The sequence below is a fragment of the Myotis daubentonii genome, chromosome 6 (genome assembly GCF_963259705.1).
Source record: "Myotis daubentonii chromosome 6, mMyoDau2.1, whole genome shotgun sequence".
Taxonomy (NCBI): domain Eukaryota; kingdom Metazoa; phylum Chordata; class Mammalia; order Chiroptera; family Vespertilionidae; genus Myotis; species Myotis daubentonii.
Window position 1 is genome coordinate 87,714,699 of NC_081845.1, and position 23,303 is coordinate 87,738,001.

A 23,303-nucleotide genomic window follows, 5' to 3' on the forward strand; every position below is an offset into this window, starting at 1 on the left:
CTCAGGCGAGCCAAACCCAGGGGAGCAGCAAAGTCACCCTTCCAGGAGCTGACGGACATGCCTTCCTCCCCTAGCAAACATCACATCCTCTGTCTGTTCCCCAAACGAACAAACAAATAAACTGATCTCTCAGGGAAGAAAAAGGCTTCAGTAACTTCTTTTGTGAGGTCTCTGCCCAGCCCAGGGATGGGCAAACTTTTTGACTCGAGGGTCATAATGGGTTCTTAAACTGGACAGGAGGGCCAGAACAAAAGCATGGATGGAGTGTTTGTGTGAACTAATATAAATTCAAAGTAAACATCATCACATAAAAGGGTACGGTCTTTTTTTTTCAATAGTTTTATTCATTTCAAACGGGCTGGATCTGGCTCGCGGGCTGTAGTTTGCTCACGGCTGGCCCTGCCCCTTTCTTATTGAGAGAAACGTACTGAGCTGAAAGTGTGGGGAGCTTTGAGGAAGGAGACCCACTGAACTAATCAGAGGCCCAAGAAAATGGCAAACTATCTTTTATAAAAAAATAAAAGCATAATATGCTAATTAGACCGGACAGCCTTACAACCTTCTGGACGTCATTCCGGACATCCTTCTGGACCAAGCCATGGCAGCAGGGTCCGAGGCAGAGGCAGTTAGGGGTGATCAGACAGGCAGGCAGAGTGGTTAGGGGGATCAGGCAGGCAAGTGGTTAGAAGCCAGCGGTCCTGATTGTGAGAGAGGGTACAGGCCAGGCTGAATGACTCCCCCCCAAACCCCGCTCCTCCACCACAACCCCGTGCACGAATTTCATGCACCGGGTCTCTAGGCTTTTATAAAAATTAAATAAAACAACTGGGACACAACGAGTCATCCAAATGAACCTGTGCTTGTTCCCTTGCTGCTGTTCAGACCCGCTCTGCTGGGGCGTGTCTGGCCCTCCAGTGAAGCCTCTGGCAGACCCATCACTCTCATGGTCATTTTAAATACATTTTATTTTTAAATTAAATTTATTGTGGTGACTTTGGTTAATAAAATTATATAGGTTTCATTTTCTGGGTCATTTAAAAATATTGACTATTTTTTAGAGCAGTTTTATGTTCCCAGCAAAATTAAAGACACAGTACAGTGCCCATATGTCCCTGTCCCCACAGGTGCACGGCCTCCCCACTATCAACATCCTAGTCCACGCACACAGTCACCCATGGACGCACTTCACCGTTCGTCTGGTTTTATGGAATTTATTTTTGACCACCTCCATCCCCTCGCTGCACTTCCTACCCAATGCCCCATAGGTATCCTCTTAATATAGTTAATGCATATGTCCTTTCACTCTACTTTCCATACATGTATTTACATTTGTGCGGGTCCTAGAAAACACATAGAAGTGATTCATGTGCTGTATTTTATAGGTATTTCCCTCTGAGCTTCTGGGAATGACTCTCAAAGCTACACTTTTCCATAAAAATGTGCACTAACATAGAAAACTGTATCATCTCTAGCACATTTTTCCTGGTTCTTTGATTTTGATTCAATGACAAGTATTTTATAACCAGAGGCCCAGTGCATGAAATTCATGCACAGGAGGCAAGGGGTCCCTCAGCCCAACCTGCTCCTCTATCAATCTGGGACCCCATGGGGGATGTTGGGCCTAAACCGGCAGTCGGACATCCCTCTTGCAATCTGGGACGTTGCATGCACCAGTGACCATACTTTTCATACAGTTGAAAGGCATCTTGCTGTTGCATGGGCAGCAAAATTTTTTGCCCTGATTATAAAAAGCAGTACATAACATGATCCTTCTGAGGCAGTAGTGTCATTTTCCCCATCTTATGGGTGGAAAAACTGAAGCAGAGATAAGTTAAGTAATTGGCTTTGTCACACAGTTATAAGTGTCAGAATCAGGGCTGACCACAGAATGTGCAAGCCAGAGTCCATGCATGTCATCACTGCATCATCCTGTTTGTTCAGTGTTAGCCTTGCCAGGTTTGAATTTTTAAATCTAAGAGACTGTTCCCAATATATAGGGTAGGGTCCCTAGGTCTGGCCAGCAATCAGGGCCATCTGTGGGGCGACCAGTGGGAAGGGTAATCAGGGGGCCCCACTGGCACCACCTTGGCTTGGGGCCTGGCACCGCCCACTGGCTGTCCCCACCCCCTGATTGCTGCTGTAGGTCACCTTCCTCTGGGGGGGGGGGGGGGCGGTCAGTATGCATCATAGCAACCAGTCCTCCTGGCTGTCATTCCACCATTCAGTTGACTTGCATATGAGGGTTTTATTATATAGGATTCTGTGAATGATAGGTTATTGATAGACATGCAAATTCTGTGTTTCTTCCTCTATTGTGGGAGGGATGAAAACCCCACACTGGTGAGTCTCCCCATGCAATTCATGTCAACATTTCTTTACTCCATATAAGAAGTTTTCATCGGTATTCTAAGAAGCTAAATTTATAACAAGGAACTGAAAGCTGTGCTAGCCCACCAGCTGTGTTGAAACAACAAGCTAGAAAGCAGGGCCCTCAGACAGAACTTCCTGGGATGACAGAAATGTCCTGCGTCGTCCCGTCCAACACAGCAGCCACCCGCCACGAGAGGCCGTGAGTATCTGGCACGTGGCCAGTGCGACCGAGGACCTGAATCTTTCTCAGGGAATTTAATAGACTCTAATGTAAATAGGCACGTCCTTAATGGCTAACCTATCAGATGACGCAGGTCTGGATGACTGAGGTGAACTTTCACAAAACCCCGCCCTCTCAGAGGGCAAAGATTTCTGTGTTGTGGTTGTGAATGTCAAAACTGTATCTTTGTCCATTGTCTAAAGTACAATATTCAAAACATGATTGTGCTTCAGATTGGGAAGGACACTTTATTTTATTATTTTTTTTATTATTGCTTAAAGTATTACAAAGGGTATTACATATGTATCCATTTTATCCCCCCGCCCTAGACAGTCCCCTAGCCTCCCCTATCACCCAGTGTCTTATGTCCATTGGTTATGCTTATATGCATGCATACAAGTCCTTTAGTTGATCTCTTACCCCCCTACCTCCTGCCCCCCAACCCTCCCCGGCCTTCCCGCTGCAGTTTGACAATCTGTTTGAGGCAGCTCTGCCTCTGTATCTATTATTGTTCAAAAGTTTATAATGGTCTCTATTGTCCATGAATGAGTGAGATCAGGGAAGGACACTTTAAAAACATCCCAGAACATAAGTCGTAAAGGGAACATGGATGGGCTTACCTACATTGTCTAACGCTGGCTTCCCAACTATCAGAAACAGAGCTTTCTCCTAGCAACAGGTTGTGTTGGGAAGCCAGCGTTCGACAGTCCTATTTTGAATATTGTCCTTTAGCCAATGTACAGAGATATATATTCTCATGCATTATCTGGTCAGCTGGCAAAGCTTTCAGTTCCTGGTTATAAACTTAGATTCTCAACGCCGATGAAAACTTTTTAGAGCACATGGTACTTTTACACCTGGGTAGTTTGTCTTATAGTTCCCATTTAATTTAAGCAGGTTTTCCTCTTAAAGAGAGAATCACACTTCTGATTTTTAAATACAGTGGGGCCTTGACTTACGAGTGTCCCGACTAACGAGTTTTTTGAGATACCAGCTGTCTCTCCTCCGATTTTTTTAAAAAAATATATTTTATTGATTTTTTACAGAGAAGAAGGGAGAGGGATAGAGAGTTAGAAACATCGATGAGAGAGAAACATCGATTAGCTGCCTCCTGCACGCCCCCCACTGGGGATGTGCCCGCAACCAAGGTACATGCCCTTAACCGGAATCGAACCTGGGACCCTTGAGTCCGCAGGCCGACGCTCTATTCACTGAGCCAAACCGGTTCGGCTCTCCTCCGATTTTTTGCATTGAGTTGATAGAGTAATTCGAGTTAACGAGCTCCTTAACGCGCTCCTTAACGAGCTCAGTCTCGGAACGAATTAAACTCTTAAGTCAAGGCCCCACTGTATTCCTTTCTCAAAGAAAGGGCCCATGCCTGGCCGGTGTGGCTCAGTGGTCAACCTGTGAACCTGGATGTCACCGTTTGATTCCTGGTCAGGGTACATGCACGGTTTGTGGGCTTGATTCCCAGTATGAGGTGTGCATGAGGCAGCCGATCAATGATTCTCTCTCATCATTGATGTTTCTCTCTCTCTCCCTTTCCCTTCCTCTCTGAAATCAATAAAAATATATTTTAAAAAAAGAAGAAAAGAAAGAGAGAGAGAAAGAAAGAAAGAAAGAAAGGAAGAAAGGGCTCAGTTATTTTGGTGCCTCAGTCCTTTTGCCTTTTTTCTGGAATCTCCTCTGCTGCCGCCTTGTCCTTGGGCCTCGGCAAGGGCAAGTTCGGCCCATAGGGATGGATGATGGGGACACGGAGGGAGCTGGGGTGGCTGGGAGCTGCTCCGCGGTGGGCAAAGCCTGGAGGTGTGTTGAAGGCAGAATTCAAATGCTCACCTCAGCTATGACATCTCTGTGAGACCCCGGACCAGGCCCCGGTCTTCAATGCAGCTCAGCCTCCACAAGGAGAAACGCTAGAGCTGGAGATGCGCTCTGGGCCCCCGCCCCATCAGACCAAGGAGCATGTGCAGACAGCGCCCCGGGTGGAGGGTAGACAAGGCAGGGCTCAAACACTGTCTATCCGGAGAGGAACAGCGTGTCCACAATAGGGCAGTGACAAAACAGCGCCAGATCAGGGCCTTAGAGTGCAGCCAGGCGCTGCGCACCCATGACGGGGCGGTGGTGGTGGTTGTGCGGGGAAGGTGGGGGGGCGGGGGGGCTACACACTCCAGTCCTCTGCACCAGCTTCTAGAGGAGCCCCCTTGTGGCTCCACACCCTGAGACTCGCTGGGGAGCGGGCCCTGGAGGCATTTCAGGGGCTGGGGAAGGGACACGCTCCAGCACAGTCTGAGGCGGAACCACAGTGGCAGTCAGGGGTGGAGCCATGTGGGGACTCACTGGGTGGGTACAGATGGAGGGGTCTGGACTCAGGCCGGGGCCTCTGACGGAGCCAAGACATCCGGGTAGGTCAGGGTAGCGGAGCACTGGCCTGAGCTCCATGGCCAGGACACAGGGTCACCGACAGGCAGCAGCTGCAGACCCCTCCCCATACCCCTCTAACCCGGCAGCGTCCTGGTGCCTAGTGACAGCTTGGGCTCCAGACCTTCTGGTCATTGGCCTCAGAAACTCCAGCTCTCTCCCTCCTCCCTCCTCCCTGGGGCTCCCAGGGCCCAGGTGCAGGGCAGGACCAGGGCAGGGAGGTTCAGGGACAGACGGGGTCCTGAGCAGAGGGGAGTGTCCGTTCATTTAGAAGGTGAAGCAATCCCTCCCGAACAGGACGCTCTGAAGACTGATCCCGAGGAAGGAGAGCGAGGTTCCAACCAGCTGGGAAGCCAGCGGCTGAATCCCACCCCCGCAGGGCTACCCCTGTCGTCTGTGCGCAGCGCAGCCAGCCGGCCTTCGCTAACCAGGCACTTACACGGCGGCAGTCACGTTCTTGTTTTTGTTTTGTTGTTAATCTTCACCCGAGGATATTTTTTTTTCATTGATTTCTAGAGGGAATGGAAGAGAGGGAGGAGGGTAGGAGATAGAGAGAAGGAAACACCATTGCCTCCTGCATGCGCAGACCAGGGCTGGGGAGCCTGTAACCGAGGTTTGGGCCTTTGACGGGGAATCGAACCTGTGACCCTTAGGTAGGCAGGCTGATGCTCCAACCAGTGAGCCAAACTGGCCAGGGCTGCGATCAGTATTCTTTATGCCCAACCAAACTACGTTCTTAAACATTACTTTCCTTTTTGTTGTTAGTTATTGAGTATTTACAAACAGGTTTTGTACAAATAGTCTGTCTACATTTTTTAAAATTTTAGAATAGGTTTAGATTTCAGAAAAGTAACGACGTTATTAAAGGGAGTTTCCAGATACCCAGTTTCCACTCTTAGTAATATCTGACATGAACATGGCATATTGTCACAATCAATCAATCAATCAATTATGACATATACCTCGTTCAGATTTCCTTAACTTTTACCTAATGTCCTTTTTTTGTCCCAGGATCCCATCCAGGATACCTGGTGACATTTTGTCATCATCTCTCTTTAGGGGGCCCTTGGCTATACCAGTTTCTCAGAATTTCCTTTTTATTTATTTATTTATTTTAATTTCAGAGAGAGGAAGGGAGAGGGATAGAAACATCAATGATGACAAAGAATCATGGATCAGCTGCCTCCTGCACGCCCCCTACTGGGGGTTGAGCCCACAACCCATGCATGTGCCCTGACCTGGAATCGAACTTTGACCCCCTGGTTCCTGGTTTGATGCTCAGCCACGGAGCCACACCAGCTAGGCGAATTTCCTTATTTTTGATGACTTTGATAGTTCTGAGGAGTACCGGTCAGGTATTTTGTAATGCACCTCATTTGAGAGTTGTTTGATTTTTTTTTCTCTTAGGCTGAGGGGTTTGGGAGAGGAAGATCAGAGTAAAGTGCCATTCTCATCACATCCTAGCAAGGGTACATGCTATCAACACAATAATCACTGTTGGTCTTACCCTTGATCACCAGGCTGAACTGGTGCCAGGTTTTTCCACTGTAAGCTACTCTTACCCCACTTCCATTCCGTGTTCTTTGGAGGGAAGTCACTAAGGACAGCCCATACTTAAGGGAGGGGGAGTTACGCTGCCCCTCTTTAAGGACCGAGTGTCAACATAAATTATTGGGATTCTTTTGCATGGGAGATTTGTCTATTCTCCCCACTTATTTATTCAATCATTTACTTATATTAGTACAAACTCATGGGTATTTATTTTATATTTTAGGTTATAATTCAGAGCCACTTTATTTTGTTGTTCAGGCTGTTCCAACTTTGGCCATTTTTTCCCCTCCATACATTTTTACACACACATTATTATTATCTTTTAAGTAATGGCTGTGTATTTTTTATTTTTTTAAAATATATTTTATTGATTTTTTACAGAGAGGAAGGGAGAGGGATAGAGAGTTAGAAACATCGATGAGAGCGAAACATCGATCAGCTGCCTCTTGCACACCCCCTACTGGGGATGTGCCCGTAACAAAGGTACATGCCCTTGACTGGAATCAAACCTGGAACCCTTCAGTCCGCAGGCCGATGCTCTATCCACTGAGCCAAACCAGTTAGGGTTACACACACATTATTAAAACGAAGAGATGTTTCCTCTTTTCCCACACTCACAAATGCCTTTAATCAACACCAATTGATTGAGCACCATTAGGGAGTGAGAGCTGAAGGTATGGACATGACGTGGAGCCCCCTTCCCTGCCTTCTCCTCCCACAACCCAACTGACCCACTGCCTCCTGCCCTCCCCTCTGAGAATCCCCCCATTCAGGGTTCCCTTTCCTCCCTCCCACCTCCCCTGGACCCCACCTTTCCCAGGGACCATCCTTACAGTCCCTGGAATTGAAACTCTGCCCTCCCCAACCTCCTAGAGTAAAAGCACATTACTGACCTACCTTGCCTGGGAGTGGGGGCCCTGTCTTACCCTGGGTACCAGAGGAATTCATGACTGCGGTCAGGCACCAAGGGCCCCCAACCTTTCATAGGCTGCACAGAGAGACAAAAAAGAGGAACCGTTTCTTTGCACCATGGTTTCTTCTTGGACATTCGCAGAGGTTCCACCAGCAACAACAAAGGAGTGTGCTAGGTGGACGGCGTGGAGCGATAAAGATGGGGAGAAGTTAGGCAAAAAGAAGCAACTGAGTCAGAGCTGAGGGCTCCAGGCCAGCGACAGACCCTCAGCTAGTGGCCCCCCACCCAGGCCTGGCTGCTCCTCCCTCCCCTCGCCCACAGAGCCTGCCTCTTGGGCCAACCACTTCCCCAGTCAAGGTGTTGGGCTTTCTCAATTCTCCCATTTCAGAGACGCTGGGACGCTGGGGCAGAATTAGGTCCAGCGTCCGGTTCCCTCGCCCCCGAGGCCTCCCCTTTCCTTCTGTCCGCCGCCGTCAGAAACAGGTTGGGGGTGGCATGGCCTGGGGAGCCCCATGCCTCCTTCTGCCACCTGTCCTGCTGGTGTTCCTGGCCTCAGGTGAGATGCAGGAAGTAAGGGAGAGAGCGGGGACTGGGAGCAGGGTGGCTCTGTGACCAGGGGGCTGGCTTTGGGGACCATTTTCTGGGTGTGGGCATCAGACGTTGGTCCTTCTCTCCTTCCACACCCTGTGACGGGGGTGGCTGGGTCCAGCCAGGGCCCTGACGTGAGGCCTTGTTCTCCAGGTTCCCAGGGACAGCAAGTTGTGCCTGAGGAGCTCCGTGACGTGGCGGGGCAGACACTCTCGGTGCGATGCCAGTACTCTCCCGCGGGAGGACCCTACAGGCAGAAAACCTGGTGTCGGCAGATATCTCCAAATCGCTGTACCATGTTAGTCACCAGCTCTGAGCCCCGAACAGCAGTAACTCAGGATTCTCGCTACACGATCTGGGACGTGCCAGATGCTGGTTTCTTCAACATCAGCATGGCTCAGCTGACTGAGAGGGACTCCGGGTTCTACTGGTGTGGACCCTACAACTCTTCTGAAAACATCGTCACTGTTCTCAGAAACATCAGCCTGCTGGTGTCTCCAGGTAAGCTCCTTTCTAGGAAATGGCCCCTCCCTCCCAGGGCCTGGGCCAAACACCGCTCCAGATGTCCAAGGGGGTTGAGCCCCCTGTCTCCGGAGAAGGGCTGTCGCCTTTGTTCCTCTCTGCCCATTCCGGCTCCCGCTGGTGGGAAGAGAGGCTTAGGACTCACTGGCCAGGAGTCTCTCTATGACTCTCTTTTTCTTACACACACACACACACCAACACCTCTGGTGTACAGACCTTAGTCACAAGTCACCCCTGGCCCAAGGGACCCCAAGGGACTATCTCTGGGTCGTCTACTTCCTCTCACAGCTTTGGGACCAGACCCCATTCTGTCTTCTGGCCCCAGAAAGTCATTGCCTACTTTCTTTTCTCTCTAGCCCCGACCCCTTCTCCGATGGGGACCACCACCTGGCCCTTGGAAAGGACAGGTAGGTCAAAGTCTCAGTGCAAGGAGAGGACAAGGGTGGCCAGTAGCCTGGGAAGCTCAGACTCAGGGAAGGGGGCACCATGGAAGCCTGCTGCTGGGGCCTGAGCCCCTGGGCCGGGGCTGGTGGAAGCTGGATTCAGGGCTTAAGACCCAGGGAGGAAAATGTGCCCCATGTGATCTGACCAGGAAGACAGCCGTGGATGGGCGGGGTGTCCCAAGAGGCAAGTCTATCCTAAAAGACCCTGTACCTGCATGTCCCAGCTCCGCCCCTTGCTTACCACCAGCTCGGGGAGAAACTCCTCTCTTTGGGCCAGTGCCAGCCTGGCTTCAGTTGGTTGTAATGATCCCGAGCCCCAGTTACCCCTGGCCTACCGGGCCCTGAGGTGCTGTCTCCTCTATACATCCTTCCAAGGGTTTGGAGGTTAATCCCATGCTGGATTCTGGTCTCCTGAGCAGCCATTGTTTTTTTTATGTCTTTCTCAGTTCTGATCACTTCTCCAGAGGGGACCTCTGGTCCCCCTTCCCTCAATGGATCTGAGCTCAGGTAGGTCAGGAGTCTCACCAGGAGGGAGGGTCCTGAAGGGATGGCCAGGTAGCTCGTGCAGCCTCAGAATCATGAAGAGGAAACACAAGATTCTTCCAAGATGATTGAGGCCAAGGGTGCTGCAGAGAAGCCCCAGGGGCTCAGATGCCAAGTTGGGGAGAGAGAAATGGGGAGGACGATACAGGTCATGAAGTCTGGAGGAACTATAGAAAGGGTAGACATGGATTTCTGGAATGAGACCAAATGGAACCAAAACACTGTGGGAGCTGGAGGCTGTGTCGGTGTGTGTCGAATGGTGGGCATGTCTGGGGCAAACAGTGGCTGGAGCCATAGCCAGAAACAGGTGAGAGGACACTTTTGATTTCTGCTCTTGACTCTTGCAGTCATGCACCTTGAGACTGTCATGGCCTCTCCTTCGCCACAGAAATAGGCTGCAGCAGCCCAGGTCACAGGTCCGCCAGGGGGCCAGGAGGCGCAGCAAAAGCAGTGGAGCACTGATGGAAATAGATGGCCAACTGCCCATGGATATTTGCTCCATAATTCCTTTCTTCTCTAAACTCCAAGCCAGGTGGATTATAATAAGTACTGATAAGAGGCACACCTCAATAAGAAAATAGATCCATCATAAATATATGTACCTACATGTATGGCCATAAAATATACCAAGCCGCACTCTCAGAACTGCAAGGAAAAGTAAATAATTGTAGTTGCAGAGTCACATCCCTCTCAAAAGAGTATATAGATCAATGACGCAAAAAAGTAAACAGGAACTGAAGTTCTAAACCAGAAGATTAATAAATTTCAGGTATCATACATATTTATATAACACAAATGTTATATTTATTATAACATATATTTATAATCTATACTAATAAAAGGGTAATATGCTAATTAGACCAGACATCTTCCGGACATCCATCCGGATGTCCTTCCAGACAAAGCCACAGTGCTGGAGGCAGAGGCAGAGGCAGTTAGGGGCAATCAGGCTGGCAGGGGAGGGCAGTTAGGGGGATCAGGCAGGCAGGCAAAGAGGTTTGGGGAGATCAGGCAGCCAGATAGGTGAGCGGTTAGGAGCCAGCTGTCCCGGATTGCGAGAGGTCCCAGATTGGAGAGGGTGCGGGCCAGGCTAAGGGACACCCCCCCCAGCATAGATTTCGTGCACTGGGCCTCTACTATATAACAAACTATATCTTAAAATAAATGCTATTTTGAAATATAGAAAATATCTATTTAAAATTTTAAAATGTTTTCAACTTATAAATGTATTATGAGTATTTAATAAAATACATTATTTATAAATATACATGTGCACACGCATATATAAAACACTCTGTAAATAAAAACAAATAATATACATTTTTTTAATACACAGAGACCACTTACAAAAGTAGACCTTGTATGAGGAAATAAAGAAGCTTGAATAAATTCCAAAGAATCAATATGATATGGAATAAATTCTCTAAACATAATGCAATAAAATTGCGAATTCATAGAACTGAAGCTAAAATAGCATGTTTTGAAACAAAATAATAGTTATTGATATATTATATATAAATAATTAAGTATATAATAATATATCATGAAAGTATAAACATTACATATAAAAAATTATGAGACAGAGCTAAATATATAAATAAAACATCAAATTGAAGAAAAAGAAGAAAATAGCCACACATTCTACAAAGATTTTTAAATAAATCTATCCTGAATGAATACTCTTTGAAATCCCAGGAGTGGACAAATTCTAAAACAATAGAAAATGCTGGTCGACTGGGCACTTAGCATATTAGGCTTTTATTATATAGGACTAGAGGCCCGGTGCACAAAAATTTGTGCACTCGGGGGGGAGGGGGGGTCCCTCAGCCTGGCCTGTGCCCTCTCGCAGTCTGGGACCCCTCGGGAGATAACGACCTGCTGGCTTAGGCCTGCTCCTGGGTGGCAGAGGGCAGGCCCAATCCCTAGGTGCAGCCCCTGGTCAGGCTCAGAGCAGGGCCAATTGGGGAGTTGGGGCGCCGCCCCCTGTCATGCACAGAGCAGGGCAGATTGGGAGGTTGTGATTCCACCCTCAGTCACGCTCAGGGTAGGGCCGATTGGGGGGTTGGGGCACCGCCCCCTGTCACACTCAAGGCAGGGTCAATGGGGAGGTTGCAGCGCCACCCCGTCACGCACAGAGCAGGGCCAATCAGGGGGTTGGGGCGCTGCCCCCTGTCACGCACACAGTAGGGCCCATCAGGGGGTTTGGGGCTCCATACCCTGTCACACACAGAGCAGGGCCCACTAGGGGGTTGGGGAGCTCCCCCCTGTCATGCACAGAGTAGGGCCGATAGGGGAGTTGGGGCACCATCCCCTGTCACACACAGAGCAGGGCGGATCAGCGGGTTGGGGCGCCACCCTCTATCACCCACAGAGCAGGGCCAATCAGGGAGTTGGGGCGCCACCCTCTATCACCCACAGAGCAGGGCCGATGGGGAGGTTATGGCTCTACCCCATCACACACAGAGCAGGGCCCGTGGGGGGTTGGGGTGCCACACCCTGTCACACAGAGAGTAGGGCCGATCAGGGGGTTTGGGTGCTGCCCCCTGTCACGCTGATCCCAGTGCCGGGAGGCCTCGCAGCTCTGCTGATCCCGGTGCTGGGAGGCATATTACCCTTTTACTATATAGGGTAGAGGCCTGGTGCACAGGTGGGGGCCAGCTTGTTTGCCCTGAAGGGTGTCCTGGATTAGGGTGGGGGTCCCCACTGGGGTGCCTGGCCAGCCTGGGTGAGGGGATGATGGCTGTTTGCAGCTGGTCACACACCCTTCAGGGTGGGGGTCCCCACTGGGGTGCCTGGCCAGTCTGGGTGTGGGGCTGAGGGCTGTTTTCAGACTGGGGGTGACTGAAGCTCCCAACCGCTCCTTTTTTCCTTTTTTTTTTTTAATTCTGGGCCAGCTTTAGCTTGAGGCTTGGCTCCAGCTCTTAGGCCTCCGCTGCTGAAAGTAGGTTTCTGGCCTTTGCTTACAACGTTGCGACCCTACTGGCTGAAGTCCAGGGGGATTTGTTACAATGTTTGAAACTGCAGGCTCAGAGGCCTGCAGCTGCAGGCGGGGAATGTTGGTTTCCTCCGTCACTGAGGCAAGCAAGCCTCATGTTAGTTTCAAGCTGCCTGGCTGCCGGCCGCCATCTTGGCTGACAGTTCATTTGCATATCTCACTGATTAGCCAATGAAAAGGGTAGTGGTCGTACGCCAATTACCATGTTTCTCTTTTATTAGTGTAGATTACAAGCCAATAAGTCATGTACATATGGCATGAAGTTTCATTTTACACAGTATCTCTTAAGGAAAATAGTGAGATCATCAACATGCAATTAAATAATAAGTGTGGCATCCAAGTCATATGTTCTGGGTACGTAACAAACATTTCTTCAGAATATGTCCCAATATCACAAGAAAAAATTTCCGCAGGACCAGAGGTGCAGTTAAGGGACGCGGCCTGATTGGGCATCACTGCGTCTGACGCACTGACTCACCCTGCTGCCTTCAGACTCTGGGGATGGAGCTTTCTCAGATTTGGGTTCACATTTTCTGGAATTTAACTGATTATTGACATCCAGCAATCACTTTTCCAACTCCTGTTTTTTCCTGGGAATGAAGTTCTTGGACATCATTATTTCCTTATCACAAGGTTTCGTGGTCTTTTTCTCAGACACACAGCAACCTACTCTCCAGTTTTCTCAGCGTCGTGTTCAGGGTCTCAGAGCCTGTCTCTACCTCATCCGGGTTGGAAGGTCTCAGTGAAGGCTCTCTTGATGGTATTATATGAACGACTTTCCCAAGCTTATCTCCAGGGCGTTTGTTTATATCCAGACTTAACTGCCTTTCCTCACCATAGCTCATAGCTCAGTATCATCTTCATCAGATTTCGGCGCCAACACTGGCTGTTTTCTCTTTGGCTCATTGCTTTTCCTTAAATTTCATTTGCTTACACTTTTTCCCTTGGATTTTCATCTCTGCCTATTAGCCTTTTCCCTTCCAGGCGTCTCATTCCATTTCTTCAGCGTCTGGAAAGGAACTTGGGGCAGAACCTGTACTTGTTGATGAACAGCGCTAAGCTGCTCCTGGAGCTTCGCCAGGCGCTGACCTCAGGCATCTTCAGACGTTACACCGCCTTCCCACCAGGGGGTTTTGTGGTGTCTGTTTTGATGTTTCATACAGGCATGCTCTCCACAGGTTCATCTGGGGTCTTCGCAAAATTCCTTTCAGAAGCCCTCTGCAGCACTCTTGCCATTGTCACTGCTTCCGCGATTCATAAACAATAACCTGGCATCTGCAGCAAATTCACATGCATCTTACATACTTGTTGTCCATTTTTCTCTTGATACTTCCAAGAGCCGTTGGATTTTGCACAATATCATGGTAGTTCTGGAGTCCCAATGCATGAACACCAAGGGCCAGGCATGTGAAAAGTGCTTCTTTGCAGGCACTTCTGTAAGATCTCACCGCAGTGCCTTAATTGTTCGGTTACTTTAACACTCTTTACAACTTAATTTGTTGCTGAGAATCTGGTAACACATTCCTCAGCAGTTTCTTTTATAGGAGGTTGTTCTGGGCTCCTCCCCCCCCCCCCCCCAATAAGTGCTGGGGAAGATTCACCACTTGCTTTAACTACTGAAGCTGTAGGAGTTGTACCTGATTTCCTCTGCACGCCGCCTGTAGCCCCAGCCACCGTGTGAGGAAGCATTGGGCAGGGCACCTTGTGCCATAGTTAAAGGAGAAACAGATGTTTCAGGAAATCCAGAGGGACTCACTTGCTGCTTAAATGCCTTTTCTAACGCTTTGGGAGACGTTTTCTTTAACAGAAGAAACTGCTGCCTTGTGCTGAGTGCCTTTCTTTATTCTTTCCTTACAACCCATAACTTGCTCTTCTCGTGGCATCTGTGATATTTCTGTGTGAACAACCCCTCTAGGGCTTGTGTCATAAGAACACTGTCATCTCCTGGCTTGTTGTATAGATAACAATTTGAGAACGACGTATTGAAGTGTTCTTGCTATACTTTCTGAAGCGCCTCTTAATTGCACTTAAATCCACTGGGCTTCTCACGATGGTATAATACCCAGGCAGCTGTAGGTCCACGGCATCCGCAGGCTGCTGAAAGGCCAGGAAAAACGATGCTTCCACTAAGACTTCGAGACAGCCTGTGGTAGACACTGAGTTGATTGGCCAATGCCTGTTTCTCTTAGTATTTATATGCTCTGTTGGCGGAGGGTTAGCAGTAGGAGCTCTTTGTCTACTTGGCAGAAACAGTCTTAACCGCCTCAAATCCCGATTTCCAATGTCTGCAAGATCACGTCCTTGTCCTATATAATACTAAAAGTTGTTTCATTATGTGTGCCCTAGTTTACTTCAGTCTCTCACAGTATTTCTGCTTTTTAAAACCCAGATTGAGGTCTTAGCAGGGAAAGTCTGTAAGTTCGTTTCAAGGTTTATTGTAAAGGATGCACTGAGGATAGGCCTAGGGAAGCCAGGCACAGGGAGACATGGGCAGCGGGAGGGCTCAGCGTCCACGCCCTCTCCTGGCGACACCACCTCGGCACCTCCGTGTTCACCAGCCAGCACGCTCCCATGTGGTTCATGCGTTATACGAGATGTTGCAGAAAATAACAAAGAAGAAAAAGCTGCCCGGCTCATTTTAATTGGCTAATGTCCTCTTAGCCTCAAAACCACTGAAGGAGAAGAAAAGAAAATTAAATTATGGGTTAATTTATCTGATTAGCATGGCGTAAAAGATGAAAATAAGTATCAGCTACTGAAATCAAGAGTGTGTTTAAAAAGGACGTATTATGATCCTGGGGGTTTGTCCCAGGGCCAAAAGGATTCTTCCACTTCAGAAAATCTACCTATGAAAGAACCAAATTAATCAACTACAAGAAAAAAGTCAATGGATGCCGAAGTAGCATTTGGAAAAGTTTAACACACTTATCATCATAAGAAAAAACCCTTAATAAACTAAAAATAATAAGAAATAACTTGGTAAAGATTGTATAGCCATGACTACTGTAAATATTACGTAGTGGAAAAAGTATAAATTCAAATAATGGATTTTCACAGTCACCATTAGTGCTTAAGATAGTATTAGAGCTGCAGGCTATTGCTATAGGAAAAGGAAACGGATAAGGGGAAAGAAGATTAAACAGGAAAAGTGTCATCTACCTAAAAAAAATAAACAGGATCCATAAACCATCGATCTCACGAGAGAGTTCAGCAAGGCTTCTAAATACAAGATCAAATGACATAAATCAAAAGTAATGTATCTACACTAGAAATAATCACTTAGAAAATCTAATCAAAATCAGGTATGATTGCCTGGCTGGTGTTGCTCAGTGGTTACAGAGTGAGCTTGCACACTAAAGGCCGGGGGTTCAATTCCTGGGCAAGGGCATGTACCTGTGGCAGGTTTGATCCCCGGCCTCGATTGGGGGCACATGTGGGAGGCAACCAATTGATGTGTCTCTATCACATCAATGTTTCTCTCTCTCTTTCTCCCCTTCCCTCCATTCCTCCCTTCCACTCTCTCTAAAAATCAATGGAAAACATATACTTGAGTGAGGATTAAAAAAAATGTTTTTAAAGTACGATTCAGGAGAACCAAGATGGCGGCATAGGTTAACGCCGGAGTTTGCTGCTTTGAACAACTACTTCAAAAGTGAAACCAAAAAACGGAAGGGACATCACCCAGAACCACAGGAACGCTGGCTGAGTGGAAGTCCTACAACTAGGAGGAAAGAGAAACGCATACAGACACTCAGAGGAGGCGCAGTGCTGAAGTCAAATTCTGAGGTGCGGAGTGCGCGGAGCGGGCTGGCGGTGGAGGGCGCGGTTGTTGTTTTCAATCGGGAGGGAGTCGCAGACTCTGAGCACCAGATCCGGGCGAGTCTTTAGGGACCCAGACTCAAACGGGAGAAGCAGGACTGTCTGGCTTCGGTCAGAACGAGTGCAGCTTTCTCTCTGAGCTTTGCAGGGGGTGCTGGGACTCAGGCAGAGCCCCTGGGGACAGGACTGAGAGCCGCCATAACTGCTCTCTCCGGCCCACCCTGTTGATCCTGTGCGACCCGCCCCGCCCAAGCCCAGCGCAGAACCATTTGCCGGATAGCCTCAGGCAAAGGCTAGATTAGCACCTCCCTAGAGGACAGAAGTTCTCTCACTGCTGACACAGCTGATTCTCATAGCCACTTGGCCTGGAGGTCAAACCCTCCCTGGAATTAGCTACAACAATCAAGATTTATCTATAAGACTTCGAACAAAGGCCACTAGGGGGTGCACCAAGGAAGCATAACAAAATGCGGAGACAAAGAAACAGGACAAAATTGTCAATGGAAGAAATAGAGTTCAGAACCACACTTTTAAGGTCTCTCAAGAACTGTTTAGAAGCTGCCGATAAACTTAATGAGATCTACACGAAAACTAATAAGACCCTCGATCTTATATTGGGGAACCAACTAGAAATTAAGCACACACAGACTGAAATAACGAATATTATACAGACGCCCGACAGCAGACCAGAGGAGTGCAAGAATCAAGTCAATGATTTGAAATGCGAGGAAGCAAAAAACATCCAACCGGAAAAGCAAAATGAAAAAAGAATCCAAAAATGCGAGGATAGTGTAAGGAGCCTCTGGGACAGCTTCAAGCGTACCAACATCAGAATTATAGGGGTGCCAGAAGATGAGAGAGAGCAAGATATTGAAAACCTATTTGAAGAAATAATGACAGAAAACTTCCCCCACCTGGTGAAAGAAATGGACTTACAGGTCCAAGAAGCGCGGAGAACCCCAAACAAAAGGAATCCAAAGAGGACCACACCAAGACACATCATCATTAAAATGCCAAGAGCAAAAGATAAAGAGAGAATCTTAAAAACAGCAAGAGAAAGTAACTCAGTTACCTACAAGGGAATACCCATACGACTGTCAGCTGATTTCTCAACAGAAACTTTGCAGGCCAGAAGGGAGTGGCAAGAAATATTCAAAGTGATGAATACCAAGAACCTACAACCAAGATTACTTTATCCAGCAAAGCTATCATTCAGAATTAAAGGTCAGATAAAGAGCTTCACAGATAAGGAAAAGCTAAAGGAGTTCATCACCACCAAACCAGGATTATATGAAATGCTGAAAGGTATCCTTTAAGAAGAGGAAGAGGAAGAAAAAGGTAAAGATACAAATTATGAACAACAAATATGCATCTATCAACAAGTGAATCTAAGAATCAAGTGAATAAATAATCTGATGAACAGAATGAACTGTTGATTATAATAGAATCAGGGACATAGAAAGGGAATGGACTGACTATTCTTGGGGGGGAAAGGGGTGTGGGAGATGCGGGAAGAGACTGGACAAAAATCGTGCACCTATGGATGAGGACAGTGGGTGGGGAGTGAGGGCGGAGGGTAGGGCGGGAACTGGGAGGAGGGGAGTTATGGGGGGGAAAAAAAAAGGAACAAATGTAATAATCTGAACAATAAAGATTTAATTAAAAAAAAAATAAAGTACGATTCATATTAACAATAAAATCTATGTCGTATCTAGAAAGAATTAATTTAACCAAGAGCTCTATAGAGAAAAATTTGAATGCCACTTAAGGACATAGGTAAGTAATCTCAATAAATAGAAATAATTTATGATATTGGATGAGACAATAATATTCTAAAGATGTCAGTTTCCCCAAAATGAAAAGTCTCTAAATGGAATCCCAAACACAATTTCAGTTTAATTATCATTTGAATAACTTGATAAACTTACTAAACAATTATATGGAAAAATAAAGATGCATGAATAGCTATGTCAACCATGAAAATATAAAAATAAGAAGAGAGGACTTGTCCTACCAAATATTAAGATGTACCAATAAGTAATACGAATGCTGAGTGGTGCTGCTGCAAGAACTGACGACTGAACAAGGGGACAGATAAAGAGTTCCCGACAGACGCCCAGTCATACAGGAACATACTTCATGAGGAGGAAGCACCACGAACCAGCGGGCAAAGTGCCCAGTTTGGTAGACGCCCTCGAGAAAACTGACAGAGCATATTAAAAATTATAACAATTTGCCCTAACCGGTTTGGCTCAGTGGATAGAGCTTTGGCCTGTGGATTGAAAGGTCCCAGGTTCAATCCCGGTCAAGGGCATGTACCTTGGTTGCGGGCACATCCCCAGTAGGAGGTGTGCAAGAGGCAGCTGATCGATGTTTCTCTCATCGATGTTTCTAACTCTCTCTCCCTCTCCCTTCCTCTCTGTAAAAAATCAATAAAATATATTAGAAAGAAAATTAAAACAATCGCCCTGGCCAGTGTTGCTCAGTGGCTGGAGCATCATCCTATGTTCCTAAGGGTTTAGGGCCATGATGGCAAACCTATGACACGCGTGTCAGAGGTGACATGCGAACTCATTTTTTTGGTTGATTTTTCTTTGTTAAATTACATTTAAATATATAAAATAAATGTGAAAAATATAAACCTTTTTTATATATATTTTTTATTGATTAAGATATTGCATATGTGTCCTTATCCCCACGTTACCCCCTACTCCGCCCCCCCCGCCCCCGCCCCCCCCCCTGCTCATGCCCTCACCCCCCTGTTGTCCGTGTCCATTGGTTAGGCCTATATGCTTGCATATAAGTCCTTTGGTTGATCTTTCCCCCTTACCCCCACCCTCCCCTACCTTCCCTCCAAGGCCTGACAGTCCAATCAATGCCTCTCCGTCTCTGGATCAGTCCTTGTTCATCAGTTTATGTTGTTCATTATATTCCACAAATGGGTAAGATCATGTGGTGTTTATCTTTCTCTGACTGGCTAATTTCACTTAGCATAATGCTCTCCAGTTCCATCCATGCTGTGGTAAATGGTAAGAGTTCCTTTTTCTTCTTCCTCTTCTTAAAGAATACCTTTCAGCATTTCATATAATGCTGGTTTGGTGGTGATGAACTCCTTTAGCTTTTTCTTATCTGTGAAGCTCTTTATCTGACCTTCAATTCTGAATGATAGCTTTGCTGGATAAAGTAATCTTGGTTGTAGGTTCTTGCTGTTCATCACTTTGAATATTTCTTGCCACTCTCTTCTGGCCTGCATGGTTTCTGTTGAGAAATCAGCTGACAGTCATATGGGTACTCCCTTGTAGGTAACTGACTGTCTTTCTCTTGCTGCTTTTAAGATTCTCTCTTTGTCTTTTGCTCTTGGCATTTTAATTATGATGTGTCTTGGTGTGGTCCTCTTTAGATTCCTTTTGTTTGGGGTTCTCTGCGCTTCCTGGACTTGTAAGTCTATTTCTTTCACCAGGTGGGGGAAGTTTTCTGTCAATATTTCTTCAAATAGGTTTTCAATATCTTGCCCTCTCTCTTCTTCTGGTACCCCTATAATTCTGATGTTGATACGCTTGAAGTTGTCCCAGAGGCTCCTTACACTATCTTCATATTTTTGGATTCTTTTTTTCTTTTTCAGTTGGGTATTTTTTGTTTCTTTGTATTTCAAATCTTTGACTTGATTCTTGGGATCCTCTTGTCTGCTGTTGGATCTCTGTATATTTTTCTTTATTTCAGTCAGTGTATGCTTAATTTCTAGTTGGTCTTTTTTCATATCCTCCAGGGTCTCACTAAATTTATCGGCGGTTTCCATAAAATTCTTGAAAAACCTTATAAACGTGGCCTTGAACTCTATATCCAGTCATTTGCTTTCCTCCATTTCTGTCATTTGTGACCTGTTTCTTTGTCTCCACATTTTTTATGCTTCCCTGTGTTGGTAGAGTGGCTTTGTGTGCTAGGTGTCCTATAGGGCCCAGTGGCTCAGCCTCCCCAGTTACCTGAGGTGGACACTCTTAGTGCACCCCCTTGTGGGCTTTGTGCACAGTCTTGTTGTAGCTATGCCTTGATTGTTGTAGGATCACTGGGAGGAATTGACCTCCAGGCAATTGGCAGTGAGAATCTGCTGTGTCTGCAGTGGGAGAACTTCTGTACTGGAGACACCCTTCTGGGGCAAGACTTGCTTCAGTGGGGCTTTGGTGCTCACTGAGTCTGCCCCGTGAGTGTGTCCCTTATGGATCTGAGGAATTGTAATCTGGGTGGTCCCACTCTGAACACTGGGTACACTGGCTCTTGGATCTAAGGAGGTGCTAATTTAGCCTCTGCCTGAGGTTACCCAGCAGGAGCTAAGAAGAGAACTGCAGATTCCCCTTCCTTTTTTGGAGTTTGGAGGTGCCTAGATGAGGCCCAGCTGTGGGCGGGCCACAGTCCTTCCTCCCTCCCGGGCAGCCCCACAGAGTGAGGAGGGGGCACTTAGCATTCCCAAAGCATCTCAGGGACCATCTAAGACATCACAGGGCGGGTGAGGCCCAGAGGTTGCAGGAGCCGGTTGGTCCCAAACTGTCCCCCAGCGGCTCAGGAACCAGACCCAGGCTCCCAACTGCTGGAACCCGAGAGTCCTCCCTGGAGCCCTCTGTGTGGCTCCCACACCTGGTCTGCCTCACTCTGATTCTGGAATCTTCTCCCACACCCCATACCCCCCAAATCTGCCTTTCTTTTCTGGCCTCAGTAGCCTCCTGCTGATGGTTCAGCCTCACAGCCCAGTTCCTTCCTTCCTTCCTTCCTTCCTTCCTTCCTTCCTTCCTTCCTTCCTTCCTTCCTTCCTTCCTTCTTCCTTCCTTTCTCTCTCTCTCTCTCTCTCTCTCTCTCTCTCTCTCTCTCTCTCTCTTTCTTTCTAAATATATTTTTATTGGTTTCAGAGAGAGGAATGGAGAGGGAGAGATAGAAACATGAATCATGAGAGAGAATCATGGATTGGCTGCCTCCTGCATGCCCCCCACTGGGAATTGAGCCCACAACCCAGGCATGTGATCTGATGGGGAATTGAACCTTGACTTCCTGGTTCATAGGTCGACGCTCATTCACTGAGCCATGCTGGCCAGGCCAGCCCTGTCCTTTCTGAGCTGGTAGGTTTCTTCCTACTCCCCTGGTTCTATCCTTCTCACCCCACTGAGCTCAGATCCCTATCTCTGCCTGGAGCCAGGCTTTTCCTCCATTCAAGACTCCCAGGTTCCCTATGACCAGTCTCCCCACAGGCCCAGAGACACCCCTGGAACCCTGTCCCCATCTCCTGGGTGCATTGCCCCTGCACAGTCCGTTCAGGGTGTCCTTATACAAGCCACTCCAGACACAAGGACCTGGCTCAGGGACGCTGTAGGAGCAGCTGACCTCCCAGCCCAGGCCCATCCTCCCTTTCCCCTCCCACCAGGAAATCAAGTTCCCCCCTGGCCCCTGGTTGGGCTGCCTGCAGCGTGCTGGGGGCTGTGCTGTGTGGACTCTTCGTGGCCAAGGGCCTGGTGCTGTCCGTCCTGTTTGTCCTCCTGAGCTACAGGCGCTGGGCGCAGGGTGAGTGGGCGGGGTTTGACTGGGGTGCGGGGCAAGGAGCTGGGACAGCTTCTGTCTCAGGAAAGATGGCCAGGAACCAGAGGACACGAAGGTGGGAAAATCTATAACTGTGGCTAATCTAAACATTCATCATTTCTCACAATTTTGGCCTCACTGCTCCCATTCAAAAGGAATGGACCTTGGAGACAGATGCATTCCCTGAGCCCCCATCGCAGGCTCTGCCTCATTCTCCATCCTGAGGCGAAGGAGGGCAGGAGGAGAAAGCAGAGAGAAGGGGAGAAGGGTTAGGGGACGAAGGGGCGTGGCTGGAAGTCGGTGCAAGGGCCGGCAAGATGGTGGGGAAAGGATTCACTTCCATTTGTTAACTTCCTCCTTTTCCTCCCTCCTCAGGGTCACGAGGACACGGTGGGGGCAGCAGTGACGGAGGGTTCTGACTGCGCCGCCCAGCCCGGGCCCAGGTCCCTTGGGTGCATTTGGCCTCACCCATGGATCCAGAAGGCACCCTCTTTCTCCTCCCCCTGCCCAGTGACCAAGAGATGCCCTAACCATGGAGCCCGCAGCCTTGTGCAGCCCAAGGCTGTTGGAGACGACTGCAGCTCCTAGGTCACCGTGGTGACCCTTCATCCAGGGACTGAGTACCTGAGATCTGCTCCCCCGGCCCTGACCTTCCCACAAACCCACACCCACGGCAGGGTTACCTGCATCTGCTCAACACCTTCACGCTGTGGGCCAAAGCCCTGCTCAGCACCTTCCCGCTCCTCTGCCCCAGCTCCTCTAAGGTTTCCCGGGCTCTCTCACCCCATCTCAGCTGCACACCTCGATTTCTCCTGGTTTCCGCTTCTCGCCTCTGCACTGCCTATGACTTCCTATGCATTTCCTCTTGTGCCCAAATCCAAGCCCTTGAACTGAAATGTGTTAGGGAAACTGAGCAGGATGGCCTATGAGTCCCGGCCTGCCTCCTCCCACCCTGGACATCTTAAAGTGAGATCAAAATGACTTAAAATAAACCCTAAAATAGAAAATAAGAAAGGCTATAACCAGCAGACCAGACACTGAGGAATTCCTAGAAGTTGGGGAAAAATCAGATGCAATTAAAATGGCAAGAACAGATGACTCAGCAGCTCAAAACATGAGCAGAAGACAATTACCCCCAAATTTTTTGTCCACAAAGAAGATGGGACCTGGATGGACCTGGAGAGCACCAGGCTAAGGGAAATAAGCCAGTCAGAGAAAGACAAGCACCACATGATTTCACTCATGTGTGGAATCTAATGAACAAAATAAACTAGAAAACAAAATAGAAGCAGACCCACAGATGCAGAGAACAGATGGACAGCTGTCAGAGAGGAGGTGAGCTTCAGGGCTGGGTGAAAAGGG

General features: G+C 48.1%; 2 protein-coding genes and 1 pseudogene across 3 annotated transcripts in view; 2 read left to right on the forward strand and 1 right to left on the reverse strand.

The window, feature by feature from the left end:
* The window catches only part of LOC132237347 (CMRF35-like molecule 2), a 71,340-nt gene that overhangs the window by 15,638 nt on the left and 32,399 nt on the right, over positions 1-23,303 (forward strand). The gene's annotated exons all lie outside the window — the stretch shown is intronic.
* TREML4 (triggering receptor expressed on myeloid cells like 4) lies at positions 7,884-22,529 on the forward strand. The gene is made up of 6 exons (XM_059699717.1): positions 7,884-8,028; positions 8,214-8,561; positions 8,939-8,989; positions 9,472-9,532; positions 21,790-21,926; positions 22,453-22,529. Exons 1-6 carry the CDS (start codon positions 7,968-7,970, stop codon positions 22,527-22,529), a joined length of 735 nt encoding a protein of 244 aa, XP_059555700.1. The 5' UTR covers positions 7,884-7,967.
* On the reverse strand, positions 12,991-15,145 carry LOC132236622 (bromodomain testis-specific protein-like; annotated as a pseudogene).